The sequence below is a fragment of the Bos grunniens genome, chromosome 18, assembly GCF_055505025.1.
Source record: "Bos grunniens cultivar Pamir isolate PY7600 chromosome 18, Bosgru_T2T1.0, whole genome shotgun sequence".
Lineage (NCBI taxonomy): Eukaryota > Metazoa > Chordata > Mammalia > Artiodactyla > Bovidae > Bos > Bos grunniens.
Window position 1 is genome coordinate 62224164 of NC_141182.1, and position 27458 is coordinate 62251621.

The window sequence follows — 27458 nt, forward strand, 5'->3', positions numbered from 1 at the left end:
ATTATAACAAGTCATTCAATTTTTCAAGATTGCTTTGGGTATTCTATATTTTTTACATTTTCATATCTTTAGAATAAGCTTGCCAATTCAAACAATGGCAGCAAAATAAAAACAACACAAGCAGGACTGGACTCTTTGGGATCTGTCCACTCTTTAGATCAACTAAGAGTGCATAGGTTCAGGGGGAACATGGGAAACCTCTGTGCCTGCCTTCAGTTTTGCTGTGAATATGAAACTTCTCTAAAAATAAAGTTTATTAAAAATGGAGGAGGGATGGATTGGGAGTTTAGGATTAGCAGGTGCAAACTAGCACATACAGGATGTATAAACAACAAGGTCCTATTATATAGCACAGGGAACTACATTCAGTATCCTGTGATAAACCTTAATGAAAAGAACTAGGAAATATAAATATATATATATAAATATATATATATATTTATAACTCAGTCACTTTGCTGTATAGAAGAAATTAAAACAGCTTTGTAAATCAACTCTACTTCAGTAAATTAAGTTTTTAAAATGCATTATACTCAACAAAAATAAAATTCTATATAGGACCAGTAAGGCATTAATAATTTATGGTACTGGCAATAGAGAACTAAACAATGTTTAATGATGTCAGTGAGGTATTGATGTATATTTGAAAAAGAAATATTAAACTGTGTAGATACATTTGAAAAATATTGAATTAAGAAAATTGAGTGGCATGTACTAATAGATAGTAGAGATATGGAAATACACTTTTTTTTTTTTTTAACTAAACCAGAAAACTCAAAGGAGACACAGATGTAAAGAACAGACTTTTGGACTTAGTGGGAGAAGGCGAGGGTGGGATGATTTGAGCGAATAGCATTGAAACATATACATTACCATACGTAAAACAGAATAACCAGTGGGAGTTTGGGGTATGACACAGGGTACCCAAGCCGGTGCTGTGTGACAACCTTGAGGGATGGGGGGAAGGGAGGTGGGAGGGAGTTCAGGATGAGGGGGACACATGTATACCTGTGGCCGATTCAAACTGCTATATGGCAGAAACCATCACAATACTGTCAAGTAATTATCCTCCAATTAAAATAAATAAAAACAAAAACACTAAATTTGGACAAACTCAAAGTGAAAGGCGTGAGTGGGATGTTAGATGTAGGGAATAAATTCTAAAATCTAGAGACACATCCTAGCAGCAGTTCTATGTCAGAAGTGTCAGACGATCATGGTTCCTTCAACCCCAAGCTCCTACATTCCCAAGAAATCTGGTAAGAAAATAAAGTCATGCTTTCCCAAGTGTTTACATGTAATGTATTTTTTTTTCTTCTACACATTGCAAGGCAGGATAGGAACTTTAATGGGAGGTAGAGGATTTAGGCACAGATAGTCAACCCCACAATCGTATCACTACAATACTGTGAAGGAAGAGCTTCAAAATCATCAACTGGCCCTGATGAACCATTTACATGACAGGGTGTGTCAGGAGGGGAGATGCCAAAGTGACCGAGGGGGACACCTTTGTGAGAAGATTACTTCAGGACATGCTCTTGTCAGACAAGTATACCCCTGCGTCTGCCCTCGTCATCAGTCCAGAGATGGTGTGAAATGATGAGGTTGGGGTTCATCTCTTCCACCTGCGTCAGCATCATCTTAATCTCCTCATCATATGAAGATTTGTTCAGGCTGAGAAAATACAAAAAGAAAAGCTGTGTTGACTTGATACATGATTGCTGCCCTCTCTACACCCCAATAGCTAGTTCCCTTCACTCTTTCCTGGGAGAGTTGTACCAAGGATGCACAAAATCCTTCCTAGAGACTAGGAGAGTGAGCAAGAGGGGTGTGAACCATTTGTCCCTCCCCTGCAGGTCATCAGGGTCTTGGTAAATGGAAGGCACTCAGATGTTCATCCTATGGAAGTCAGCTACACACACTCTAAATGCAAACATAATGTTCCTCAAACTTATGGTTGCCAGAGGGGAAGGATGGAGGGAAGGGATAGTCTGGGAGTTTGGGATGGATATGTACACACCGCTATATTTAAAATGGAGAACCAACAAGGACCTACTGTAGAGCGCAGGGAACCCTGCTCAGTGCTACGTGGCAGTCTGGATGGGAGGGGAGTTTGGAGGCGGATGGGTACGTGTACATGTATGGCTGAGTCCCTTCACTGTTCACCTGAAACTATCACGTTTGTTAATTGGCTGTACCCCAGTACAAAATACAAAGTTTAAAAGGAAAAAAAAACATAATGTTCCAAACAATATTGACTCCTGCTCTTCAGGAAATGTACTTCTGTGCCAAGACCCTGCTCTGTCCTTGATGGAAACCCTCCTGGCTCTGAGCTGCAGTTGCACTTTTTCAGGCAAATTAAGTAGGAGATGGTGTTTTTAGTAAAGGAGTCATTCTTACCTGGAGGTGATTCTGGTTGTCAGGGGACATTTGACAATACCAGGAGCCTTTAAAAAAACTTCAGGTGATAGATACGATGGACATTCTTTTTTTAAAGTTAATTCAAATGTTACGAGATATACCTGACATACAACACTGTGTAAGGTTAAGGTTGCAACACGTTGGTTTGATATGTTTATACACTGCAAAGTGCTTACCATCAGAGCGTTAGCTAGCGTCTCTACCACATCACACAATCTCTCTCTTTGGGCGGTGAGAGCAATTAAAATCTTGTCTCAGCAATTTTGAAGGGTTTTTTTTTCCTGGTGCTGGAGGGGCATGTGGCTTTCAGGATCTCAGTTCCCTGACCAGAGATTGAAGCCGGGCCACAACAATGAAAGTGCAGAAGCCTAATCACCAGAGCAGCATGGGAGTGCCTAAAGCTTGTATTTCTGGTCATCATCTCTCAAGGAGGTGCTCCAGGGAACACAACGAGTGGGTTGAGACCAGAGACGCTCGACCAACATCCTTCGATGCACAGGACAGCCACCCCCAGCAAAGAAGTCTCCAGCTCATGTCAATGGTGCCGAGACTGCACAAACCTACGGTGGTCCCACCTCCCTCGGGGGTCACTCATCACCGAGGGAACAGCATCCACTCACCCGAGCACTTGCAGGCTGCACTCCAGACTGACCAAGGCTTCACACAGCACCGCCGCCCCATCATAGTCCAGGGTGATCCATTCCAGGTTCACGCAAGTCAGCGATTTGCAGGTGGTGAGAGCCGAGGCTAGGTCCTCACAAGAGGCAGGGCTGAGTTCGCAGGCCTCCAGCCTGCACAGGGGGACACACCAGCATGAGGTGGGCTGGCGTACACACCACCTCGAGGTGCCAAGGCCACGCCTCTGAGAAGAGACATTCAGTCTGGACAAGTGGGTCTCAACTGGGGCACATGTGTGCCTGCAGACATCTGACACATGCGAGGAGTCCTGCTAGCCTCCCGTGGGTGGAGGGAGGCCAGAGTTACAGCGAAACCTCCCTCAATGCACAGGACAGCTCACTTCCCCACCCCAGCAAGAAACCACCCAGTCCCAGGGCTTCCCTGGTAGCTCAGTGGTGAAGAATACGCCTGCCAATGCAGGAGACACGGGTTCAATCCCTGGTCCAGGAAGATCCCACATGCCACGGAGCAACCAAGTCTGTGAGCCACAACTACTGAGCCTGTGCTATCGAGACTGGAATCCACAACTGCTGAAGCCTGTGTGCCCTGCAGCCTGTGCTCCACAAGAGAAGCCACTGCAAAGAGAAGCCCGTGCACCCCAAGTAGAGAGTGGGACCCGCTCGCCCCCACTGGCTGCAGTCAGAGAAAGCCCGTGCACAGCAATGAAGGCCCAGAGCAGCCAAATAAACAGATAAAACTATATATGAAAAACAAAACCACCAAGTCCCACAAGTCAGCCCGTGGCAAGCTGGAGCAAACCCTGGTTTCATGGCTGGCATTTATTGCTTCACTGCACTTGTTTCTAAACTTGCATCCCGTTCGTCCCTTTCATTCTCCAGCTTTTCTTCTTCTTGAAATAGGTAAGCTTTCCCACCATCCATGGACACTCACCCAAGGTTCTCTAATTTACACTTAGGATGCTTCAAAGCTTTACATAACTGTTTGGCGCCAGCATTGTATATCTTATTGTTGCCTAGTTTCAGGGTTTTCAGTTTTTCACTGTGGATAAGAACGGTAGCGATGTCCACACAGCAAACAGAAGTGAAGTAGCAATTCATCAACCTAGAGGGAAAAAAAACACAAACGTATCTGACCCTGAGGTCCAATCTGAAATGGCTTCACTTACGCTCACTTATTCCTGTAAAGGAAGAAATACTCAAGTGTTCCTGAGATGACGACGATGGTAACAATGATGATGGATATGATACCAGAGACGACGACGAGACGATAGAGAAGACGGTGATGATGATGACAGATGAGAAAGACGATAGAGATGGCCATGATGATGACAGAGATGATGGAGACGACGACAGAGGTGATGATAGAGATGATGATGAGACACAACGCAGCTCCTCCACTTTCTGCCCTCTGCCCGACCCTGGGCTCCCTGCACTCTCCTTCCTGCCCAGTCTCTCCCCTCAGGGACCTCTGTTCTTGCTGGTTCTAATGCTCTTTATCCAAGTATATGCCGAGTTATCCCCCTACTTCCTTCAAGTCTCTGTATACACAGCACGTTTTGGGAAGGACTTCACTGAATATCTCACATAATTTGATGTCTCCTGTGTATCTCCTGTCTCCAAGTTCACGGCTCCTCACAGTATTGTGCCCCACCCACACAGTATGCAAGTGTGTATACAGAACATACATGCATACATATGTACATACTGTAAATCTGATAAACATGTATCTGTGTAGGCAAGCACGTGAACACATGTATAAACACATTTATACACACATATATGTCTGCTATGTACATATATGGAATACATATAGAGTGTGTATATGTGTGTCTATGTTCTCAAGCAGGAATGATTTTTGCTTCCTGCCCCCAGGCAACACTGGGCAGTGCCTGGGGACATTTTTTGGCTTGCCACACAGGGACAGGGAGCTACCACCATCCTACAGGGCACTGGACAGTCGCCCTCCCCAGGAAAAAACTGTCTCAGCCAAAATGTCAACAGTTGACATGCTGTTGTTCTTGTTGTTTAGTTGCAAAGTTGTGTCCGATTCTTTGTGTTCCCGTGGACTGCAGCACACCAAGCTTCCCTGTCCTTCACTGTCTCCCAGAGTGTGCTCAAATTGTTGACATGTACACACTACCATATATAAAACAGACAACTAACAAAGACCTACTCTCCAGCACAGGGAACCACTCAGCGCTCTGTGGTGACCTGAGTGGGAAGGAAATCCAAGAGGGGATATATGCACACACTTAGCTGACTCACTTTTCTTACAGTAGGAAACAACACAACATTGTAAAGCAAATATACTATAATAAAAATTGAAAAAAAACAGATGAGTGGATAAAGAAGTTGTGGTACATATATACAATGGAATATTACTCAGCCACAAAAAGGAACGCATTTGAGTCCGTTGTAATTAGGTGGATGAACCTAGAGCCTGATATACAGAGTAAAGTAAGTCAGAAAGAGAAAAACAAGTATCAAATAATATATGCACATCTTAAGAATCTAGAAAAAACAGCACTGATGAGCCTATTTACAGAGAAGAAATGGAGATGCAGACGGAGAGAATGGCCTGGTGGGCACAGTGGTGGGCACAAGGAGAGGATGGTAGGGAAAACTGACAAGGAAGCATTGACACATATAGACTGCTGCTGCTGCTGCTGCTAAGTCACTTCAGTCGTGCCCGACTCTTTGCGACCCCAGAGACGGCAGCCCACCAGGCTCCTCTGTCCCTGGGATTCTCCAGGCAAGAACACCGGAGTGGGTTGCCATTTCCTTCTCCAATGCATCAGAGTGAAAAGTGAAAGTGAAGTCGCTCAGTCGTGTCCGACTCTTCAGCGATCCCAAGGACTGTAGCCCACCAGGCTCCTCCGTCCATGGGATTTTCCAGGCAAGAGTACTGGAGTGGGGTGCCATTGCCTTCTCCGACATATAGAGTGCCACGTATAAAACGGGCTTCCCTGGTGGCTCAGACGGGAAAAAATCTGCCTGCACCGCGGGAGACCTGGGTTCGATTGCTGGGTTGGGAAGATCCCCTGGAGGAGGGCATGACAACCCACTCCAATATTCTTGCCTGGAGAATCCCCATGGACAGAGGAGCCTGGCGGGCTACAGTGCATGGGGTTGCAAAGAGTTGGACACGACTGAGCGACTAAGCAAGCACAACATGTATAAATCAGATAGCTAGTGGGAAGCTGCTGTATAGCACAGGGAGCTCAGCCTGGCGCTCTGTGATGACCAAGGTGGGTGGGATGAGGGGAAGAGGCTAAAGAGCAAGGAGATTATATATATAATTATGACTGATTCACATTGATGTGTGGCAGAGACCACCACAATACTGTAAAGCAATTATTCTGCAATAAAAAAAAATCAATTTGAAGAGGTAGAGTAAAAAAAAAAAAGTAGACACATCTGTCAGCCAGGAAGCCCCAGAAGTATCAGGTGGGGTAATCACTGAGCCTTGCTTTTTTTTTTTTTTTTTTCCTTTTTCAGAAGACTCCATGCTTTTCCTCTCTTCCTGTTCCTTTCCTGGGCTGCCAAGAGCCAAAAATCAAAATCAAACACTGACATTCAAACAAACCCCAGCCAGGCGTACCATAACTCCTGTAGGTTGCAGCTTGGGTGCTTCAGTGATTCACACAAAGTTGTCACTCCCTCATCTTTCAGGACGTTTGACCCCAGGTCGAGAAAAGTCAGGGATCTGTTGTACAGAAGGACTTGGGAGAGGTGGTCACAGGCTGCGGAGGAGAAGCAACAGTGCGACAATCTGCAAAGACACACACATCGTCCGTCAACCTGCGCAAGTTCTATGTTCTCGTTCACTCGCTCAGTCATGTCCTACTCTTTGCAACTCCACGGACTGTAGCCCTTCAGGTTCCTCTGTCCATGGGATTTCCCAGGCAAGAATACTGGAGTGGGTTGGCATTTCCTCCTCCAGGGGGTCTTCCTGACCCAGGGATAGAAACCAAGTCTCCTGCACTGGCAAGCGGATTCTTCACCACTGCGCCACCTGGCAGGCCCACATAAGCTTGATAGGGTAATCTTTTCATGAAACTACATGTAAAAACTTTCTTGTACTCTGTGGTCATTTAGAAAAATAAGAAGATTAAAATGTGTAGCAGAGGTGACATCCCTGAGGGTACAGTGCACAGGAATCCACCTGCCAATGAAGGGGAGATAGGTTTGATCCCTGGTCCGGGAAGATCCCATATGCCTCGGAGCAATGAAGCCTGTGAGCCACAACTCCTGAGCCTGTGCTCGCAACAAGAGAAGCCACTGCTCACCGTCACTAGGGCCGTGAAGACCCAGCATGACCAAAAATAAATTAAAAAAATTTTTTTTAATGTGTAGCAAGGGGAATCTAAAAAGAAATGATACAAATGAACTTAGGTACAAAACAGAAAGAGACTCACAGACTTAGAGAAAGAACTATGGTCAGGTGGGAAGGGATAATCAGGGAGTTTGGGACAAACATGTACACACTGCTGTATTTAAAATGGAGAACCAACAAGGGCCTACTGTAGAGCACAGGGAACACTGTGGCAGCCTGGAAGGGAGGGGGGTTTGGGCAGAGAACGGATACATGTATATGTATGGCTGAGTCCCTTTGCTGTCCACCTGAAACTATCAGAACATTGCTAATCAGCAATAATCCAATACAAAATAAAAAGTTAAAAAAAGAAAATGTAAGACTTTAACGGTCACTTAATATAATCTCCAAATGTTCCATGACTCTACAATTATGCCTTCCCTAAATATCTCCACTTTCTGCCATTTTACGTTATACTGAATTAATACCTTGCATCAAAAATTTTAAGTTCTAAGGTTTGTTATAAATAGACTTTTCATATTTTTTTTTATTTATTAGCCAATTGACTTTACAAAAAACTCAATGCTTTCTATTAGACTATAAATTTGCCCATTTTGCAGAATTCTGACCTAGTGGAATATATTTTTAAAATCTGCACATTTGTTTAAAATGGTATTATACATTTAAATATTAAAAATATTAACTATTTGGGGGAAAAAAAAAGGTTTAACATTAGGGAGATGGGGTAAGGGCTATAAGAGAATTTTTGTGCTATTTTTCCAACTTTGTTCCAAGCCTAAAACTAGTTCAAAATAAAAAGTATAGAAATAGGTTGAACATTTTTTCTTTTAAAATTACTAGTGACTTTCTTGCATCTTCAGTAGTCTTTCATTTTTATGGAATAAAGATTCAACTTTAAAAACAAAAAAAGTTAAATGATGTATTTTAAAGAACTCTTAGATAAATATATCCCACTTAAATTACCAGCTATTGAATACGCTTTAATTTACTGAATAATACCAGGCAAGATTTAATAGCCAAGTCCTTTCATCTTCCAATATGTAATTTCTTTTGTGCCTCTAAATATTTCTTGGTCTAAATCGTTATAGTTCAGAGTTTTCCCTTATTTTTTTTTAATAGTTTGGTTTTAATGTTTAATGTTCCTGGAACTTATTTTAGTATTGACTTTTTTATAATCTAAAAAAAAATCATCTCAGTAACAATATTCTAGCCTTCTATTGTAAATGCCACTTTGTGTGTGCATGTAATACTTATGTCTATACACACACCTGTGTACACCACGCACACACACAAAAGCTTTGTTTCTAGCCTACTATTCACTTCCATACACTTGGGCGTGCTTGCTCCCTTCCCCCACTTTAAGGTATTCTTTTGAAATTAACACTAAGTTTCTCCTGTGGCCCCCCTGGGTAAATAGACAACCCTTTCTATTGCCACCGACAAAGAATCAGTGTGGTTTATAGAAACTCCAGGCAAGAAAGAGGTGGGGACACTGGGGGTGGGGAGGGGTCCAGTGATAACCGAGGACGTGTGAAGCCCCACACCTGCAAGTAATCAGATGAATCCCCCCCACCAAGCACCCAGTATACCTACAGAAGCACCAACCGTCTTTGATAACCAGGGCACCAAGCTGGATGCTAAGGGCTCGTCTTGCGTCTCTAGAATTCATCAGTTCAACCCCAGGCTCCCCTGCGGGGCAAGCCCGCTTCGCTGGACCGTGGTGTGAGGGCGGTCCGCGGCCGTCCCCTGCAGGCTCCCCTCCCCGACACCGACTCACAGCAGCGCCTCCAGGGCACAGTCTGGGTTCTTCAGGGCCTCACACAGCACCAGCACCCCATCGTCCTTCAGGGCGTTCTCGCACAAGGAGAGAAGCTTCAGCTTCTTGTTGTGGACGAGAACAGAGGCGATGTCTTCGCAGGCTTCACCCGTGATATCACACTTCCCCAGCCTGCGGGAGAGACGGGTGGTGGGGGGCGGCCGGGATGTTTACAGGGTGTCTGGGCAACTGGCCCTGGACCACATCAGGGCCCCCAATCCACACCTGCCAACTCCAGACTCTTTAAAAAGCAGAGGTAATTACACGATTCTCTGCATGAATCCCTGTTGCTTTCCACTCAAATTACAAATGCTTTCAAATTGTGGTGCTGGAGAAGACTCTGGAGAGTCCCTTGGACAGCAAGGAGATCAAACCAGTCAGTCCTAAAGGAAATCAATCCTGAATAGTTATTGGAAGGACTGATTCTGAAGCTGAAGATCCAATACTTTGGCCACCTGATGTGAAGAGCCAACTCATTGGAAAAGACCTTGATGCTGGGAAAGATGGAAGGCAGGAAGAGAAGGGGGCAACAGAGGATGAGATGGTTGGATGGCATCACCGACTCAATGGACATGAGAGAGATAGTGAAGAATGGATCTGGGAGATAGTGAAGGACAGGGAAGCTTGGGGTGCTGTAGTTCATGGGGTCGCAAAGAGTCGGACACAAGTTAGCCACTGAACAACAACAACAAAGCAAGCCTGTATGTTCAAACAACCCTTATGCATGGACCCTTCCTCTCCCTCCTGATGAATCTTGATAGGTGAAATTAACCAAGTGCACGTGATCTGTCAGTCATATTACTGGTGGAGAGAAGAGTGTGTCTTCTTGGTGGATTTAACAAGTTGCTTTTGTTTATTGCTATTTCTACTACTTCTCTTTGTTCTTCCTGCTGAAAAAAAGACTGAGTCTGTTGAGAAATCCCCCAATGAGACTAAAGGCATCCCAGATAATTTTCAGGAGAAAGCAATGATTTGGGGGAAATTACTTTCCCTCTATCCTCTATTATCTGCCAGATTCCAAGATGACATTTGTGATCATCCACAAACCTTTCTCATTTTAAGTCTCTGTGACTGTCTTCAAGGGAAAAGAAATGGGAGTTATGGCTTTGGTAGGGTTGGTTGAGAGGAGAGTCAAGGAGCATCAGATAAGGCATCTGTGAGGTCATTCAAGTGAGCACAAAAGAAAAGATGGGACAGACCTTCTGAGAGGAAGCTTTGCCCTTGAGAACCCATCCATGCTCATCTTAGTAGGAGGTCTACTGATACTGAGATGGACGTGGTGAAACATGCGAGAGACCACGGCAGGAAGGGAGATAGGCGTGTTCAATCTGCCGAGTTCACACAGGGAAAAATCTACATCACAGAGGACAACCCCAAGACTTACATGAGTTCCTCTATGTTGCACATTGGGTGTTTCAGCGCCTCACACAGCTGCCTGGCATCCATACGGGAGAGGCTGCTGCCATAGAAGTTCAGGTGCTTCAAATGAGGGTTATGAAGAATGGCCTTAAATAATTCTAGGCTATTTGCCAGATTCGAAGCAAAGTTACACCTACAAAAGAGGAAGAGACACAGTAACTCATGCAATGAAGTCCAAAGCAAGATACCTCTTACACAATTCTTCCTACTTGTCATGCTTAGGCTCCTAATACGTTTTTTTTAATATCTGGTTTGTTATTGTTCAGTCACTAAGTCATGTCCAACGCTTTGCAACCCCATGGAATGCAGCACACCAGGTTCTCCTGTCCTTTACTATCTCCCAGAGTTTGCTCAAATTCATGTCCATTGAGTAGGTGATGCTATCGAACCATCTCATCCTCTGCCGCCCTCTTCTCCTTTTGTCTTCAATCTTTCCCAGCTTCAGAATTTTTTCCAATAATTTGGCTCTTCTGGTTGTGAATGTGTGTGTGCGTGCGTTAAGTCACTTCACTATGTCTGACTCTTTTCGACTCCACAGACTGTAGCCCACCAGGATCCTCTGTCCGTAGGATTCTCCAGGCAAGAATACTGGGGTGGGTTGCCATGACCTTCCTGTCCCAGGGATTGAACCCGTGTCTCTTATGTCTCCTGCACTGGCAGTCGGGTTCCTTACCAGTTGCACCATCTGGGAAGCCTTCTTCTGGTTATTCCCGCCTATGAATTCTTTCTGGGATCTTCGGACATCAGGTGCTTAGAGGTCTCCTGTTTCTGCCTAGTCCCTCCACTTCTGCATTCCACCACAGATATTATAAGGAAGCCAGACTGAGCCCATGTTAAATTCCAGGCACCATGTCTGTGCCTCTCTGCACTCCTATATCTGGCAATACCTCCCATGTCCAAACAAGATTGTCTTCCCCAAGGAAAAGATCATTTTGGTCTAAAATTTTTTAAGGGTTTTTTAAAAAGGAAACAATTTTTTAAAGTTTTCTTTAAAAAAATAAAACAAATTAAAGAAAGATGGTATATGCCCTGGTTGGAGACCCAGGCTCCTGAGGTTGAGAAAACTGGATTCAAATATTTGTTTTTCTCCTGGATATTCTGAAGATTGGGTAAATTAACTTAATGGTGAAGGTTCATCACAAAACAAGTAGATCATGATGGTTCAGAAATTACCATTTATTCTCCCCTCTGATAGAGGAATGGATAAAGAAGATGTGTTACATTCCATATACATAATGGAATATTACTCAGCCATTAAAAAGAAATGAAATAATACCATCTGCAGCAACATGGATGGAGCCAGGGCATGTCATAATGAGTGAAGTCAGTCAGACAGAGAATGAGAGATACTGTATGACATCCCTTACATGTGGAATCTAAAAAGAAATGATACAAATGAACTTACTTACAAAATAGAAAGAGAGTCACAGACTTAAAGAAATGATACAAATGAACTTACTTACAAAATAGAAAGAGAGTCACAGACTTAAGAGAATGGACTTATGGTTGCCAGAGGGGAAGGGATAGTTACGGACTTTGGGGTGGACAGGTACACACTGCTATATTTAAAATGGATAACCAACAAGAACCTACTGTAGAGCACAAGGAACTCTGTTCAGTGTTATGTGGGAGCCTGGAGGGGAAGGGGCTTGGGGGAGAATGGATACCTGTATCTGTATGGCTAAGTCCCTTTGCTGTTCACCTAAAACTACCTCAACATTGTTAATCGTCTCTACCCCAACACAAAATAAAAAGTTCTTAAAAAAAAAAAAAAAAAAAAACTCTAGGTATGATGATAATTCATTTCTGTGTACGCTGAAGAGGAACTGTTTTCCTCATTTTGGAACCCCAGGGTCCTTGGAAGGACATGCACATTTTCTTTCACACCTTCACTCAGGCGGTTTCAGATAACCTGGTCTCCTCCTTTACAGAGTCATCTGCCCCGTTTAAAATCAACAACCAATCTCTCAATTAGAAGACCACTGCTGCTGCTGCTGCTAAGTCGTTTCCAGTTGTTTCTGACTCTGTGCGACCCCATAGAGAGCATCTCACCAGGCTCCCCCGTCCCTGGGATTCTCCAGGCAAGAACACTGGAGTGGGTTGCCATTTCCTTCTCTAACACATGAAAGTGAAAAGTGAAAATGAAGTCGCTCAGTCGTGTCGGACTCTTAGCGACCCCATGGACTTCAGCCTACCAGGCTCCTCCGTCCATGGGATTTTCCAGGCAAGAGTACTGGAGTGGGGTGCCATTGCCTTCTCCGTATAAGACCACTAGTCCTCGTTTTTCAATAAACTGTATATACTGGAGAAGACTCTCGAGAGTCCAAGGAGATCAAACCAGTCAGTGCTAAAGGAAATCAGTCCTGAATATTCACTGGAAGGACTGATGCTGAAGCTGAAGCTCCAATACTTTGGCCACCTGATGTGAAAAGCCGATTCACTGGAAAAGACCTTGATGCTGGGAAAGATGGAAGGCAGGAGGAGAAGGGGACGACAGAGGATGAGATGATTGGATGGCATCACCGACTCAATGGACATGAGTTTGAGCAAACTCCGGGAGATAGTGAAGGACAGGGGAGCCTGGCATGCTGCAGTCCATGGGGTCTCAAAGAGTTGGACGCGACTTTGTGACTGAACAACAACAACTGAACTGAAGTATGAGCAAGTCAGTCCCCTACTTTATTTTTGGCAGAGCTTCCAGAAGAAATAAAACAACAACACTGCGATGAGGTCCATTTTTTACTATCCATGCAGGATCTAGAGCAATTCATTTATAAGTCCATTTCTTTCTGTGAAATGAATAAACCACTTCCAGAATGCAAGGATCCATACATTCATTCGACCTCAGTTTAAAGAGCGCCTGGAAAACTCGGTATTTTGCTGGCTGCTGGAGACATCAGGGTAAACAAGAGAGAGATCTTTTCCCTCTTCATGGTGAATTAGTCAGAGAAACACTGTGTCTCAAGACCACCCCCAGCTGTGGTGGGTTCCTAGACTCACAAGTTTTGGTATATAGCAAGAAGCGACACTTAAGCTGAAGGAGGAGTTAAATTTAGCTTGAAAGTGATAAGTTTGCGGGGTTGAAGACAACAGGATGGCATAGGGCAAACCAAGTTACTCAAAGTATCAGAGAAGGCCATCATCAAAAAATCTGCAAATAATCAATGCTGGAGAGGCTGTGGAGAGAAGGGAGTCCTCGGCCACCTCATGCGAAGAGTTGACTCACTGGAAAAGACTCTGATGCTGGGAAGGATTGGGGGCAGGAGAAAAAGGGGACGACAGAGGATGAGATGGCTGGATGGCATCACCGACTCAATGGACGTGAGTTTGAGTGAACTCTGGGAGTTGGTGATGGACAGGGAGGCCTGGCGTGCTGCAGTTCATGGGGTTGCAAAGAGTCGGACACGATTGAGTGACTGAACTGAACTGAACGAAGGAGAACAGAATGGAGATTTTAGGTTTTAACCTAAAAACAGAGCTACCATGTGATCCAGCAATTCCACTCCTGGGTATGCATCCACAGAAAACCATAATTTGAAAAGGCACAAGTACCCCAGTGTTCATAGCAGCAGTATTCACAATAGCCAAGACATGAAAGCAACCTAAATGTCCATCGACAGATGAACGGATAAAGACGACGTGGTCCATATATACAATGGAATACTACTCAGCCGTAAAAAGAAGGAAACCATGCCTTTGCAGCAACATGGACGGACCTAGAGATGATCATACTAAGTAGTGAGACAGAGAAAGACAAATACCACGTGACATCACTCATATGTGGAATCTTTAAAAAAAAATGATACAAAGAAACTTATTAGCAAAGCAGGAATAGGCTCACAGACTTCAAAAACAAACTTATGGTTACCAAAGGGGAAAGGTCGGGGGGGGGTGGGGATAAATTAGGAGTTTGAGATTAACACAAACGCACTCCTGTTTACAAAATAGATAACCAACAAGGACCCTCTGTGTAGCACAGGGAACTCTACTCAGTACTCTGTGATGATCTGTATGGGAAAAGCATCTGAAAAGAGTGGATACATGTATGTGTGCCTGTGTGCTAAGTTGCTTCACTCCGGTCCAACTCTTTGTGGCCCCAGGGGCTGTAGCCCGCCAGGCTCCTCTGCCCATGGGATTCTCCAGGCAAGAATACTGGAGTGGGGTGCCATGCCCTCCTCAAAGGATCTTCCCAACCCAGGGATCGAACCTGAGTCTCTTACGTCTCCTGCATTGGCACACAGGTTCTTTACCACTAGCAGCACCTGGGAAGCCAAGATATATGTATATGCATGTATGTGTGCATGTACGTATATGTGTGTGTGTGTGTGTGTGTGTGTGTATTTAACTAATTTTGCTGTGCACCTAAACTAACACAACAATGTGAATCAACTACAGTTCAATATAATATAAAAGTTAAATTTGAAAAATTACACAGAAAAAAGTACAATTCTGTACATAAAGGCAGGCTCTCCATTAGAGAAACATCTCCTCTCCTTGACTTCTTAGCTGTCATAAAAAGCAGTCTTTCCACCATAGAAAGAAAAGCATCAGGGAATTACTGTGATCTTCACTATGCTTCTGGTATTTGTTTTGTAAAAAGGTCATAACGAAATTGTTATAAGGATTACAAGACAGAGATGGTGCATATAAAGCAACCAGCTCCGGGCCTAAGAATTGTTCTATACACACTACCCATTCTATGCTATTCTTATTATTTCTCTCTCTTATGAACTTAAGGCTCTTTTACCACCTGTCCTCAGCACCTTCCTCCACCATTTCCTGGGAAACATCTATTCTCAATCCATTGGCATCCAAGCAAACACCAGCTATCAGGACTATCTGCTCTTGGGCTCCCCAAGCAAGTTTTATGTCACAGTTAAAACATGTGTGACAGAGAAACTGAAATGGGGGCCTCAGTGCAAACACACCACTAGACCAAAACACACAGTTGTGTCACCCAGAGGTAACACCAAGTTCCCCAAAATGCCAATTCTGCTTCTGAAACAAAACAAGATTTCTCTGGGCTTCCCATGTGGCTCAGTGGTAAAGAACCTGCCTGCCAATGCAGGAGACGCAGGTTCAATCCCTGGGTCGGGAAGACCCCTGAAGGAGGGCACAGCAACCCACTCCAGTGGGTTGCCTGGAGAATCTCATGGACAGAGGAGCCTGGCAGCAGGCTACAGTCCGCGGGCTCGCAGAGTCAGACACAACTGAGTGACTAAACAGCAACAACAAGATTTTTCCAAGTCAGCATGAACTCCACAGCTAATCGTCTGCACACAAGTGAGGTGATGCCGTGGGAAGGAAGGTCTAATTCTAGGGACCACTCACAGCAGAAAAAAGGAAAATCTGTCCTTTCTCACCCAGGCTCTGTAACCTGGCAACCAAGCTTCTTGAGCGAATGTCTTCAAGTCTTCCTGTTTGCCCAGTTTGTGTCTCACTCAGTGAAACATCTTAAATCAAGAAAAGCGCTCAGAATTTGCTTTTGACACATGGGATTGTAGCTCGGGTTTTCAAAAGAAAACAGAGTGGGAAAAAAATGACACCCTGCTACTGACTTAAAGAACAGGTGAAGATCCAACTTACACGAACTTGCGGAGTTTACAGACGGGTTGAGATAGCGTCCTGCAGAGAACAGCCAGAGAGGCCTCATCGAACTGACAGTTCTCCAGATTTAGTATCTCGAAGTCCTCGCTGGCAGTGAATGCTGAGCACACATCCCGCCAGAGGGTGAGCTTCTCGATGGTGCTGTGGGAAGACAAATACCATGATTCTTCCATGGCTCCACTCAACTCACTCCTTAAACCGCTAAAAATAGGGCTTCCATCCCTGATGGCTCAGTGGTAAAGAATCACCAATGCAAGAGACACAAGTTTGATCCCAGATCTGGGAAGATCACGTGCCTTGGGGCAACTAAGCCCGTGTGCCATGACTACTAAGTCTGAGCTACTGAGCCCACGTGCTCTAGAGCCTGTGCTCTGCAACAAGAGAAGCCACTGCAATGAGAAGCCCGTACACTTCAACTAGAGAGGAGCCCCTGCTTACTACAATGAGAGAAAGCCTGCGGGCAGCAAACAAGGACCCAGCAAAGCCAAAAATAAACAAATTAATTTTTTTATAAAGCCAAAAATAGAGTTGCCATACAGTCCAGCAATTTCACTCCTGGGCACATATCTGGAGAAAACCAGATATACTCAAAAGGATACATGCACTCCTATGTTCACCACAGCACTGTTAACAATAGCCAAGACATGGAAGCAACGAAAATGTCCATCAACAGATGAATGGATAAAAGATGTAGTGTATATACATATACACAGATACACACAATGGAATATTACTCAGCCATTAAAAAAGAATGAAATAAGGCCGTTTGCAGCAACATGGACAGACATGGAGATTACCAAAGTAAGTGAAGTAAGTCAGGCAAGAGGAGGGCAAATATCATGGGATATTGCTTGTATGCAGAATCTAAAATAATACAAATGAACTTATTTACAAAACAGAAACAGATTTCAAAAACAAACTTACTGCTACCAAAGGGGAAATGTAGGGGGGGAGATAAATAAGGAATTTGGGATTGACACATATACACTACTACATATGTTTGTTCATTTGTTTTATCTTTTTGATTCCACATATAAGTGAAATTGTACAGTTCTTATCTTTCTCTGATTTATTTCACTAAGCATAATATCCTACAGATCCATCCATGCTGTCATAATTGGCAAGATATCGACTTTATGGCTGAGTAATATTCTATCTATCTATATCACATCTTTTTAAATTTATTTTTTAAGTAAAAGATAATTGCATTACAGAATTTGGTTGTTTTCCGTCAAACCTCAACATGAATCAGCCATAGGTCCCCTCCCTCTTGAACCTCCGTCCCATCTCCCTCCCCATCTCCCCGCTCTAGGTTGGTACAGAGACCCTGTTTGAGTTCCCTGAGACCTACAGAAAATTCACAAATTGGCTATCTATTTTACATATGGTAATATAAGTTTCCATGTAACTCTCTCCATACATCTCACCCTCTCCTCCCCACCCCCGTGTCCATAAGTCTGTCCCTTATTGTCTGTTTCTCCATTGCTGTCCTGCAAATAAATTCTTTGGTACCGTCTTTCTAGATTCCATATATATGTGTTAGTATACATACGTATACATATCACATCTTCTTTATTCATTCGTCTGTTGATGGACACCTAAGTTCTTTCCATACCTTAATAAGGCTGCTACGAACATTAGGGTAGATACAAAAGTCCTCATTATGGGCAAAATAATCTGTAACTATGTATGATGACAGATGTTAACTGGTCCTCAGATGGTAAAGAATCTGTCTGCAATGCGGGACACCTGGGTTCAATCCATGGGTCAGGAAGTTCCCCTGGAGAAGGGAATGGCAACCCACCCCTGTATTTTTGCTTGGAAAATTCCATGGGCCAGAGGAGCCTGGCACGCTGCAGTCCATGGGATTGCAAAGAACTGGACACAACTGAGTGACTAACACTTTCACTTTTCATGTATGGTAAAAGATATTAACTAGACTTACTGTGGTGACCATTTCACTATATATACAAATATTAAAAATTATGCTGCATACTTGAATCCAATATAATGTTGCGTGTCAATTATACATTTTTTTGGCCGTGCCACACAGCACATGGGATCTTAGTTCCCCAGTCAGGGATCAAACCCATGTCCCCTGCAATGGAAGCATGGAGTCTTAACCACCAGACCACTAGGGAAGTCCCTCAACTATACATTAATTTTTTTTAATGACAATGAAAGACGGTATGTGTTTGAGAGCTAAAGTGTGAGCTGGGAGCCTGAGCCTAATGAAAGAATGCAAGTTAAAATCAGCCCAGGGATGCAAGGATTCTTCAATATTCACAAATCAATCAATGTAATACACCACATTAACAAATTGAAAGAGAAAAACCATATGATTAGCAATAGATGCAGAGAAAGCCTTTGACAAAATTCAACATCCATTTATGATTAAAAACCTTCCAGAAAGCAGCCATAGAAGGAACATACCTCGATATAATAAAAGCCATATATGATAAGCCCACAGCAAACATTATCCTCAATGGTGAAAAACTGAAAGCATTTTCCCTAAAGTCAGGAACAAGACAAGGGTGCCCACTCTCACCACTACTATTCAACATAGTTTTGGAAGTTTTAGCCACAGCAATCAAAGAAGAAAAAGAAATAAAAGGAATCCAGATTAGAAAAGAAAAAGTAAAACTCTGTTTTCAGATGACATGATCCTCTACATAGAAAACCCTAAGGACACCATCAGAAAATTACTAGAGCTAATCAATGAATATAGTAAAGTTTCAGGGTATAAAATTAATACACAGAAATTCCTATACACTAACAATGAGAAAACAAAGAGAAATTAAGGAAACAATTCCTTTTACCATTGCAACGAAAAGAATAAAATACCTAGGAATAAATCTACCTAAAGAAACAAAAGACCTATATATAGAAAACTATAAAACACTGATGAAAGAAATCAAAGATGACACAAATAGATGGAGAAATATACCATGTTCTTGGATCAGAAGAATCAATATAGTGAAAGTGAGTATACTACCCAAAGCAATCTATAGATTCAATGCAACCCCTATCAAGCTACCAACGATATTTTTCACAGAACTAGAACAAATACTTTCACAATTTGTATAGAAATATTAAAAACCTTGAATAGCCAAAGCAATCTTGAGAAAGAAGAATGGAACTGGAGGAATCAACCTGCCTGACTTCAGGCTATATTACAAAGCTACAGTCATCAAGACAGTATGGTACTGGCACAAAGACAGAAATACAGGTCAATGGAACAAAATAGAAAGCCCAGAGATAAATCCACATACCTATAGACACTGTATCTTTGACAAAGGAGGCAAGAATATACAATGGAGAAAAGACAATCTCTTTAACAAGTGGTGCTGGGAAAACTGGTCAACCACTGTAAAAGAATGAAACTAGAACACTTTCTAACACCATACACAAAAATAAACTCAAAATGGATTAAAGATCTAAACGTAAGACCAGAAACTATAAAACTCCTAGAGGAAAACATAGGCAAAACCCTCTCTGACATAAATCACAGTAGGATCCTCTATGACCCACCTCCCAGAGTAATGGAAATAAAAGCAAAAATAAACAAATGGGACCCAATTAGATTTAAAAGCTTTTGCACAACGAAGGACACTATAAGCAAGGTGAAAAGACAGCCTTCAGAATGGGAGAAAATAATAGCAAATGAAGCAGCTGACAAAGAATTAATCTCAAAAATATATGAGCAGCTCCTGCAGCTCAATTCCAGAAAAATAAATGACCCAATCAAAAAATGGGCCAAAGAACTAGACAGACAGTTCTCCAAAGAAGACATACAGATGGCTAACAAACACATGAAAAGATGCTTAACATCACTCATTGTCAGAGAAATGCAAATCAAAACCACAATGAGGTACTACTTCACACCAGTCAGAATGGCTACGATCCAAAAGTCTACAAACAATAAATGCTGGAGAGGGTGTGGAGAAAAGGGAACCCTCTTACACTGTTGGTGGGAATGCAAACTAGTACAGCCACTATGGAGAACAGTGTGGAGATTCCTTAAAAAACTGGAAATAGAACTCCCATATGACCCAGCAATCCCACTGCTGGTCATACACACTGAGGAAACCAGAAGTGAAAGAGACATGTGTACCCCAATGTTCATTGCAGCACTGGTTATAATAGCCAGGACATGGAAGCAACCTAGATGTCCATTGGCAGATGAATGGATAAGAAAGCTGTGGCACATATACACAATGGAGTGTTACTCAGCTATTAAAAAGAATGCATTTGAATCAGTTCTAATGAGGTGGATGAAACCCGAGCCTATTATACAGAGTGAAGTAAACCAGAAAGAAAAACACCAATACAGTGTACTGATACATATATATTGAATTTAGAAAGATGGTAATGATGACCCTATATGCAAGACAGCAAAAGAGACACAGATGTAAAGAACAGACTTTCAGACTCTGTGGGAGAAGGCGAGGGTGGGTTGATGAAAGAATAGCATTGAAACATGTATATTATCATATGTGAAACAGATTGCCAGTCCAGGTTGGATGCATGAGACAGGGTGCTCAAGGCTGGTGCACTGGGATGACCCTGAGGGATGGATGGGGAGGGAGACGGGAGGGGGGTTCAGGATGGGGAACACATGTACACCCATGGCTGATTCATGTCAGTGTATGGCAAAAACCACTACAATATTGTAAAGTAATTAGCCTCCAATTAAAATCAATAAATCAATTTTTAAAAAATAAATAAAATCAGCAAAGAGAAAAGACACATTGGCAAAATCTGGAGGAAATCAGGCACAATCTTCTAAGTGTGCCTTCCCAGTGGAATTATCAGGATATGCTAAAATGCTATGGGGCGGGGTAGGGAGAAGCATTGTTCTGGCAACAATAAAAACTGCTTACCTTTCAACCTGACATTGGCCCTATGAAGATGCTGACCCCTATTTAAACAGATGGAAAAACTGAAGACTTACAGTTCATGGTCACAACACTAGCAAATAGCAGTGCAAGGACTCTAACCAATGTCTCTTTGACTACAAAAGTCACGTTTTTTAAGTACAGAAGTACAGTGTTTTATGAAATACCCATTGGGGGCTGGAAAGAAAATGAAAAGTGAGACTGTTAGTCACTCAGCTGTGTCTGACTCTGCAACCCCATGGACTGTAGCCCACCAGGTTCCTCTGTCCATGGAATTTCCCAGGCAAGAATATTACAGTTGGTTGCCATTCCCTTCTCCAGGGGATTGTCCCACCCAGGGATTGAACTCCGGTCTCCTGCACTACAGGTGGATTCTTTACCATCTGAGCTACCAGGGAAGCCTATCTGGGACTGGCACAAATCTGGCACGTAGGAGAGAGGGAATTAATACATGGACTTACTCTGAGATGCATCCAGACTCATCTGGGAAGACATGTTCCATACACAGGTGAAATTTCTGCAGACTATGGCAATGTCTCAGACAGGCTGCACATATTATCAGTTCCTCTTTGGTACCAATATAAATGTCAATGTCTTTGAAGAAATTCACCACTTGGGCTACAAATTCTGGGTCCTGGGTCTCAAACAAACAATTGAATAATGCCTGGAAACTCATCATGACATTATTGGGGTCACACTGACTTAAAGTGTCAAGACTTTGCGTTATTTCCTGCTTTATCTCTTTAGACAGTGGAAAACCAAAGGACGTCTCCAGCCTGTGGGTCATCCTTTCAGTTGAGAACACAAACAGGAATACTGCTGTCCAGGACAAGCGGGAGTAGTGTTCGCTCACGGCCCTGGTGATGAGCTGGGTCACATTTCCAATGACCGAGTGAGGTGGGTCCTTGGGTCGTGTGAACATGTAGAACATGGCGGCGCAAAATTCTTGGATACAGGTATGGATGAAGGCAAGGCAGTCACCACTCCTGTGAAGAAGTTTCATATCTAACCACATCGAGGTGTCCGATTCGGACACCCCGTTCCTCCTGAGGTCCTCAGGGCAAAACAGGAACGTGCAAGTCCACATACCCTCGGCAGCCAAGGTACACAGGCTTTTCAGACGGGCTCTTCTCTGCTTCAGTGGACAGGTCTCACTTCCTGATCTGAATACTTTTGTGAAGAAAGACACGTACAAACCAGTGATGGTTTCAGAGTCCAGCTCCAGGTCTTCTCCTTTCTCCAGCTGACACTTCAAGCTGGTACAGACCAGCCAACAGAGAAAGGGGCTCTGGCACAAGACGAAGAGTGAGCTCTTCTCCCTCACAAAACTGAAGGCTCTCGAGGATGCATCCTTCTCCTGGAAGTAATGAGAGAAATACAGTTTCCTTTGGTGCTCAGAGAACCCCAAGAGAAAGATGCATTTCATGTGCTTCAATAAGGAGTAGTTTTTTCTCATCCCCATCTTGCTGAGTGCAAGGAGCAGAGAGCATTCTGGGAGCATCTGTTTCTGCAGCAGGCTCTGCAGGACAACCTGCATGGACTGTGGCTGCTCCCAGTCTTCACAGAGGTCAGTGTTGCAATCCAAGTCAAACTTCAGTTCCTCCATGCCATCCAAGATAAAGAGGATTCTCTCTGGCTGGGAAAAGATGTCTTCAATGGGCTCTGAAGACTCAGGCCAGTCCCTGGAGAGCAGCTCCACCAGGCTCATGTCCGTCACACCATTCATTTCACGGCCTGTGAGGAAGAAGACGAACGAGAACCTGTCCCTCCATAGGTTTCCCTTGGCCCACTCCAGCATCACTTTTCTCAGAAAGGTTGTTTTTCCAATCCCTTCAGGACCGTGCAAGACCACAGTGGGTGAGGACTCTCCAGGCTTGAAGGCATCAAGGTAGACAGTGCTCAGGAGTTCGTACTCAATCTTTGTGGTCTCTTCGTAGAAATCTTCAGGAACCAGAAGGCAGGGCTCCTTCTCCCATAGGACTTGGAATTTCTGCTTCATGTGGCTTCTATATGGGTTTATCTTCTCTGAATTAACAGGGACAGAAGAGAAGACAATTAAAAAAAATACACCCCATATTTGGTACTGAGAACAAACCCTATGGATTTACTCAAACATATGCGCAAAGACTGATGTATGCCCATGGGGGACCAGGCTCATAAACTTTGGGGTTTTTTCTTATTTATTTTTATTAAAGTATAGTTGATGTACAATGTTGTTCATTTCTATTGTACAGCAAACTGATTCAGTTATACTTATATATTCATTCTTTTTTAATATTCTTTTCCATTATGGCTTATAGGATTTTTTTAATTAGAGGGTAATTACTTTATAATGTTGTGTTATTTCATGCTGTACAACAATGTGAATTAGTTATATGTTCTATGTCTCCTGCTTTGGCAGGTGGGTTCTTTGCTGTGGAGCCATCATGGAATCCCTAAATACGTGGGTCATCACAGAGCACCAAGCTGAGCTCCTCGCGCTACACAGCAGCTTCCCACTAGCTGTCTGTTTTACACATGGTGGTGTGTATATGTCAGTACTACTCTTTCAATTCATCCCGCCCTCACCTTCTCCCAATGTGTCCTAAGAACCTAGGAATAAAACTATCACACGGCCCAGAAATCCCACTGCTGGGCATAGACCTAGACAAAAACATAATCCCCCCCAAAAAATCTACCCCAGATTTTACACAGAATATGAACATCTGAGGATTACATTTCAAACTAGAAGAACACTATCTGCACAGTCAAGAATTCATAAGCACTGCTATTTAGGGATTCCATGATGGCTTAGCAGCAAAGAACCCACCTGCCAATGCAGGAGACATGGTCAATCCCTGGGTCAGAAAGACACTCTGGAGAAGGAAATGGCAACCCACTTCAGTATTCTTGCCTGGAGAATTCCATGGACAGAGGAGCCTGGTAGGCTATGGTACATGGGGTCACTAAGAGTCAGACACAACTGAACATGTATAAAACAGATAACCAGCAAGGACCTACTGCATAGCACAGGAAACTTTACTCATTACTTTGTAATAACTTATAAAGGAAAAGAATATGAAATATATATACCTTATATAATTTATGTACTATATAATATTTATGTATATTGTGCATTATAATACATAATATATAAATTATATGTCAGAAAGATCCCCTGGAGAAAGAAATGGCAACCCACTCCAGTTTTTGTTGGCTGGGAAATCCCATGTTCAGAGGAGCCTGAAGGGCTACAGTCTATGGGGTTGCAAAGAATCAGACACAATTTGGCGACTAAACAACAACAAATTATTACTAACATATTTAATGTATAATATAAATTACATATTACATGGCTATACATCTGAAACTAACACAACATTCTAACATTATAAATCAACAATAATTCCTTTTAAGAAATCATAATAAAGCCATGAAAACAGATAAAAGAGAACCTTGAGAGCAGAAAAATAAAATCTAAAGAAATATTGGAAGAGTTTCCATGTTCATGAACTCCAATTTAAGATCAAACACTCAAAAATAAATTTAAATATATGTGTCTATATATATATAAGAGAAAAAAATTAATGAGTGATTTGTCTGGTATTTTGTCACTTTGTTTGCCAGGATTTACAATTCAACTGATCTTATTCTCTGAGGGGGAAAAAAATAGCGTACTTTCCCAAAGGAGGATGTAAAGCCCTTCAGTGAGTCAAAAATAACTGGTCCTGAATCAGATGTGTCCCTTTTGGAAACGTCATCTAACATGCGGGGACACTGTTAGGTCTGCATTTTTCTCATTTGCAAACCTCAGAGTCATGGTAAAAATGAAACGACATCACACATGAAAAGCGCTTCCTGTGGGAGCGGGGGCATCTGCTATCTCCTCATCTTAGGATTCTGCCTAGTTTCTTGTGCAAGTCTGGTGAAAAAGATGTGACCTGAATGGGAAAAGAACCTTTAAAAAAGTGGACACATGTACTTGTATAACTGAGTCACTTTGCTGTACAGCAGACAATAACACAACACTGCAAGTCAACTCTACTCCAATAAAAAAATATTTAATCAAAAGAAAGGTGGAGAGGGTGGCACAAATGGAGAGAGTAGCATGAAAACATTCCAGGTGTAAAACAGATAGCCCGTGGGAATTTGCTGTGTGATGCAGGGAACTCAAACTGGGTCTGTGTGACAACCCAGAGGGGTGGGATGAGGTGGGAGGTGGTAGGGAGGCTCAAGAAGAAGGGGACATGGGTATACCTATGGCTGATGCACGTTGATGTATGGCAGAAACCAACACAGTACTGTCGAGCAATTATCCTTCAATTAAAAAATAAAATTTTTTAAAAATTATTAAAAAAAAAAAAAAAAGAGTGGGTTAGAAGCATCATGAAATTCCATCTCAGCAGTCCTGGTGACACAGATACTAAGCCCCAGGTGCTCAGTCGTGTCTGACTCTTTGCAACCCCATGAGCCCGCCAGGCTCCTCTCTGTCCATGGGATTCTCCAGGCAAGAATACTGGAGTGGGTTGCCATTTCCTTCTCCAGCGGATCTTTTAAACTAGCATTGACTCAGCTTGGAACAAAAAAATGAGGAGAAGACACTTAGATGAATGGTCTGAGGACATTATTCATCCACTCTGGCCCATGAATGACCAGAGCTGGCTTGAAATTCTACTATTTCCAAGGGTCCTACTGACCCGTAACACATTCTCAACAAATGGAGGCATGGCCACTAGCTCAGTAATGAAGTGACCTTCATTAGAAGCTCCCAGTAAACCAGCCACCCCCGGGGTCCCTGCTCCCCATCCCTCCCAGGACACTTACGTCGGATCTCATTCCGAGCCTTCCTCCAGAGATCATCCCGACTGATCTGAAGAAACAGATTCAGGGTCACGTCCCAGGCTAGTTTTCCCGGGTAATGCTTGCTCAACAGCTTTGACACATTTTCTCGTGAAGCCTTCTTTAGTTCGGTCCACGGGATGGGCTTGAGTTTCAATTTCAGAGGTTCTTGCTTGAGGAGCTCCTTAAATTTCCAGAACTCTTCCTTTTTGAGCTCCTCCAGGTACCACAACAAGCCAAAGTCAGAAAAAAAAGATTCGGCCATCTTGTCACGGGATTGCGGAGCCGGACTTCTCCAGCCGGTAGGGGGAGGGGGAAATTCTCAAAAAGAAGCAATAAGTGATATGATACCTGGGAAGAAGGGTGTCATGATGAAGTTAAATCTCAACAGATGTGGATATCATATCATGCATTTCTTGTTTAAAATCTATCTTCCCAGCTTCAGTTGGGGGGGGGGGGAGTACCCCATCCTTTCTCAACATCCCAAAATCACGTATGTGAATTCAGTGCTAGCAACTGAAAATGTGGCTTATACTAAACCAAATTCCCTGGACTGCAAGGAGACCAAACCCGTCGGTCCTAAAGGAAATCAATCCTGAATATTCACTGGAAGGACTGATGCTGAAGCTCCAATACTTTGGCCACCTGACTCAAATAGCCAACTCATTGTAAAAGACCTTGATGTTGGGAAAGATCGAGGGCAGGAGGAAAAGGGGGCAATAGAGGATGAGATGGTCGGATGGCATCACCAACTCAGTGGACATGAATTAGAGCAAACTCCGGAGATAGTGAAGGACAGGGAAGCCTAGTGTGCTGCAGTCCATGGGAGAGAGGATTGTTGTATGGCAGAAGCCAACACAACATTGTAAAGTAATTATCCTCAAATTAAAAATAGAAATAAGAATACAAATGGAAATCTGTGTTGCTTTGTTAGCATTGTTTGTTTCATGTAGGCAAGGGTCAGCCTAAAGATGTGTTGTTAAAATAAAAATCGGAACTACCTGGGGCGGGGGTGGGGGTGGCGGGGAACAGGTAAATACCAGCAAAAAAAAGTTGAGAAACATGGAGATTTAAAGAGGGAAAGTGCTGGATACACAACCTCTCTGTGAATTTAAATGCTTTTCACTTTAGTACACCCTTGCCAAAACAAAGCGGGGGAGACCTGGCCATTTCTGGTACCCCTCTCTCTTGTCCTTTAAGCACCCCCCGACCTACAGTAAGCTCTGAGAGTGGAAAATGAAGGAAAAGAAAGATCAGCGATAAGACCTCCTCACCCAGTCTGGTCCCTGATCCTCCTGACTGGCCATCAAGGAGCAGCTGTAGAGACTGAGACGTAAAGGCTGTGCCTGCTCCTGATTGGTCACAAAATCTCTCTCTTCCCATTGGCTGGCGTGGCTCTTGATTGACGAGTCTCCGAAGGTGATGGGAAACTGGGCTTGTTTTTCCACCTCAGGTGTGAATGATCTTGCTTCAGGAGTTGCTGGCTTCTGGATATTCATTCCCAT

General features: G+C 43.2%; 1 protein-coding gene across 2 annotated transcripts; it reads right to left on the minus strand.

Moving 5' to 3' along the window:
* Positions 1-1288: 1288 nt before the first annotated feature.
* Positions 1289-27363, minus strand: NLRP9 (NLR family pyrin domain containing 9). Of its 2 annotated transcripts, none has more exons than XM_086349757.1 (10): positions 27228-27363; positions 25939-26304; positions 21597-23160; positions 16217-16378; positions 10596-10763; positions 9173-9343; positions 6661-6831; positions 4039-4161; positions 3042-3212; positions 1289-1674 (listed from the first exon to the last, which is right to left on the minus strand). In XM_086349757.1, exons 2-10 carry the CDS (start codon positions 26216-26218, stop codon positions 1542-1544), a joined length of 2943 nt encoding a protein of 980 aa, XP_086205883.1. In that variant the 5' UTR covers positions 26219-26304; positions 27228-27363; the 3' UTR covers positions 1289-1541. The 2 variants fall into 2 exon arrangements, with proteins under 2 accessions (XP_086205883.1, XP_086205882.1); XM_086349756.1 differs by having other exon boundaries at positions 3991-4161.
* Between the last annotated feature and the right edge of the window lie 95 nt (positions 27364-27458).

What these genes read in the sequence shown, in the direction of transcription:
- NLRP9 (XM_086349756.1), bottom strand. Translation starts at nt 26,218, where the DNA reads ATGGCCGAATCTTTTTTTTCTGACTTTGGCTTGTTGTGGTACCTGGAG. An exon ending in TGTAAATTAGAGAACCTTGG is followed by an intron (nt 3,213 to 3,990) that starts GTGAGTGTCCAT and finishes CCCCCTGTGCAG; the next exon opens with GCTGGAGGCCTGCGAACTCA. An exon ending in TGCAGCCTGCAAGTGCTCGG is followed by an intron (nt 1,675 to 3,041) that starts GTGAGTGGATGC and finishes GTATTTTCTCAG; the next exon opens with CCTGAACAAATCTTCATATG.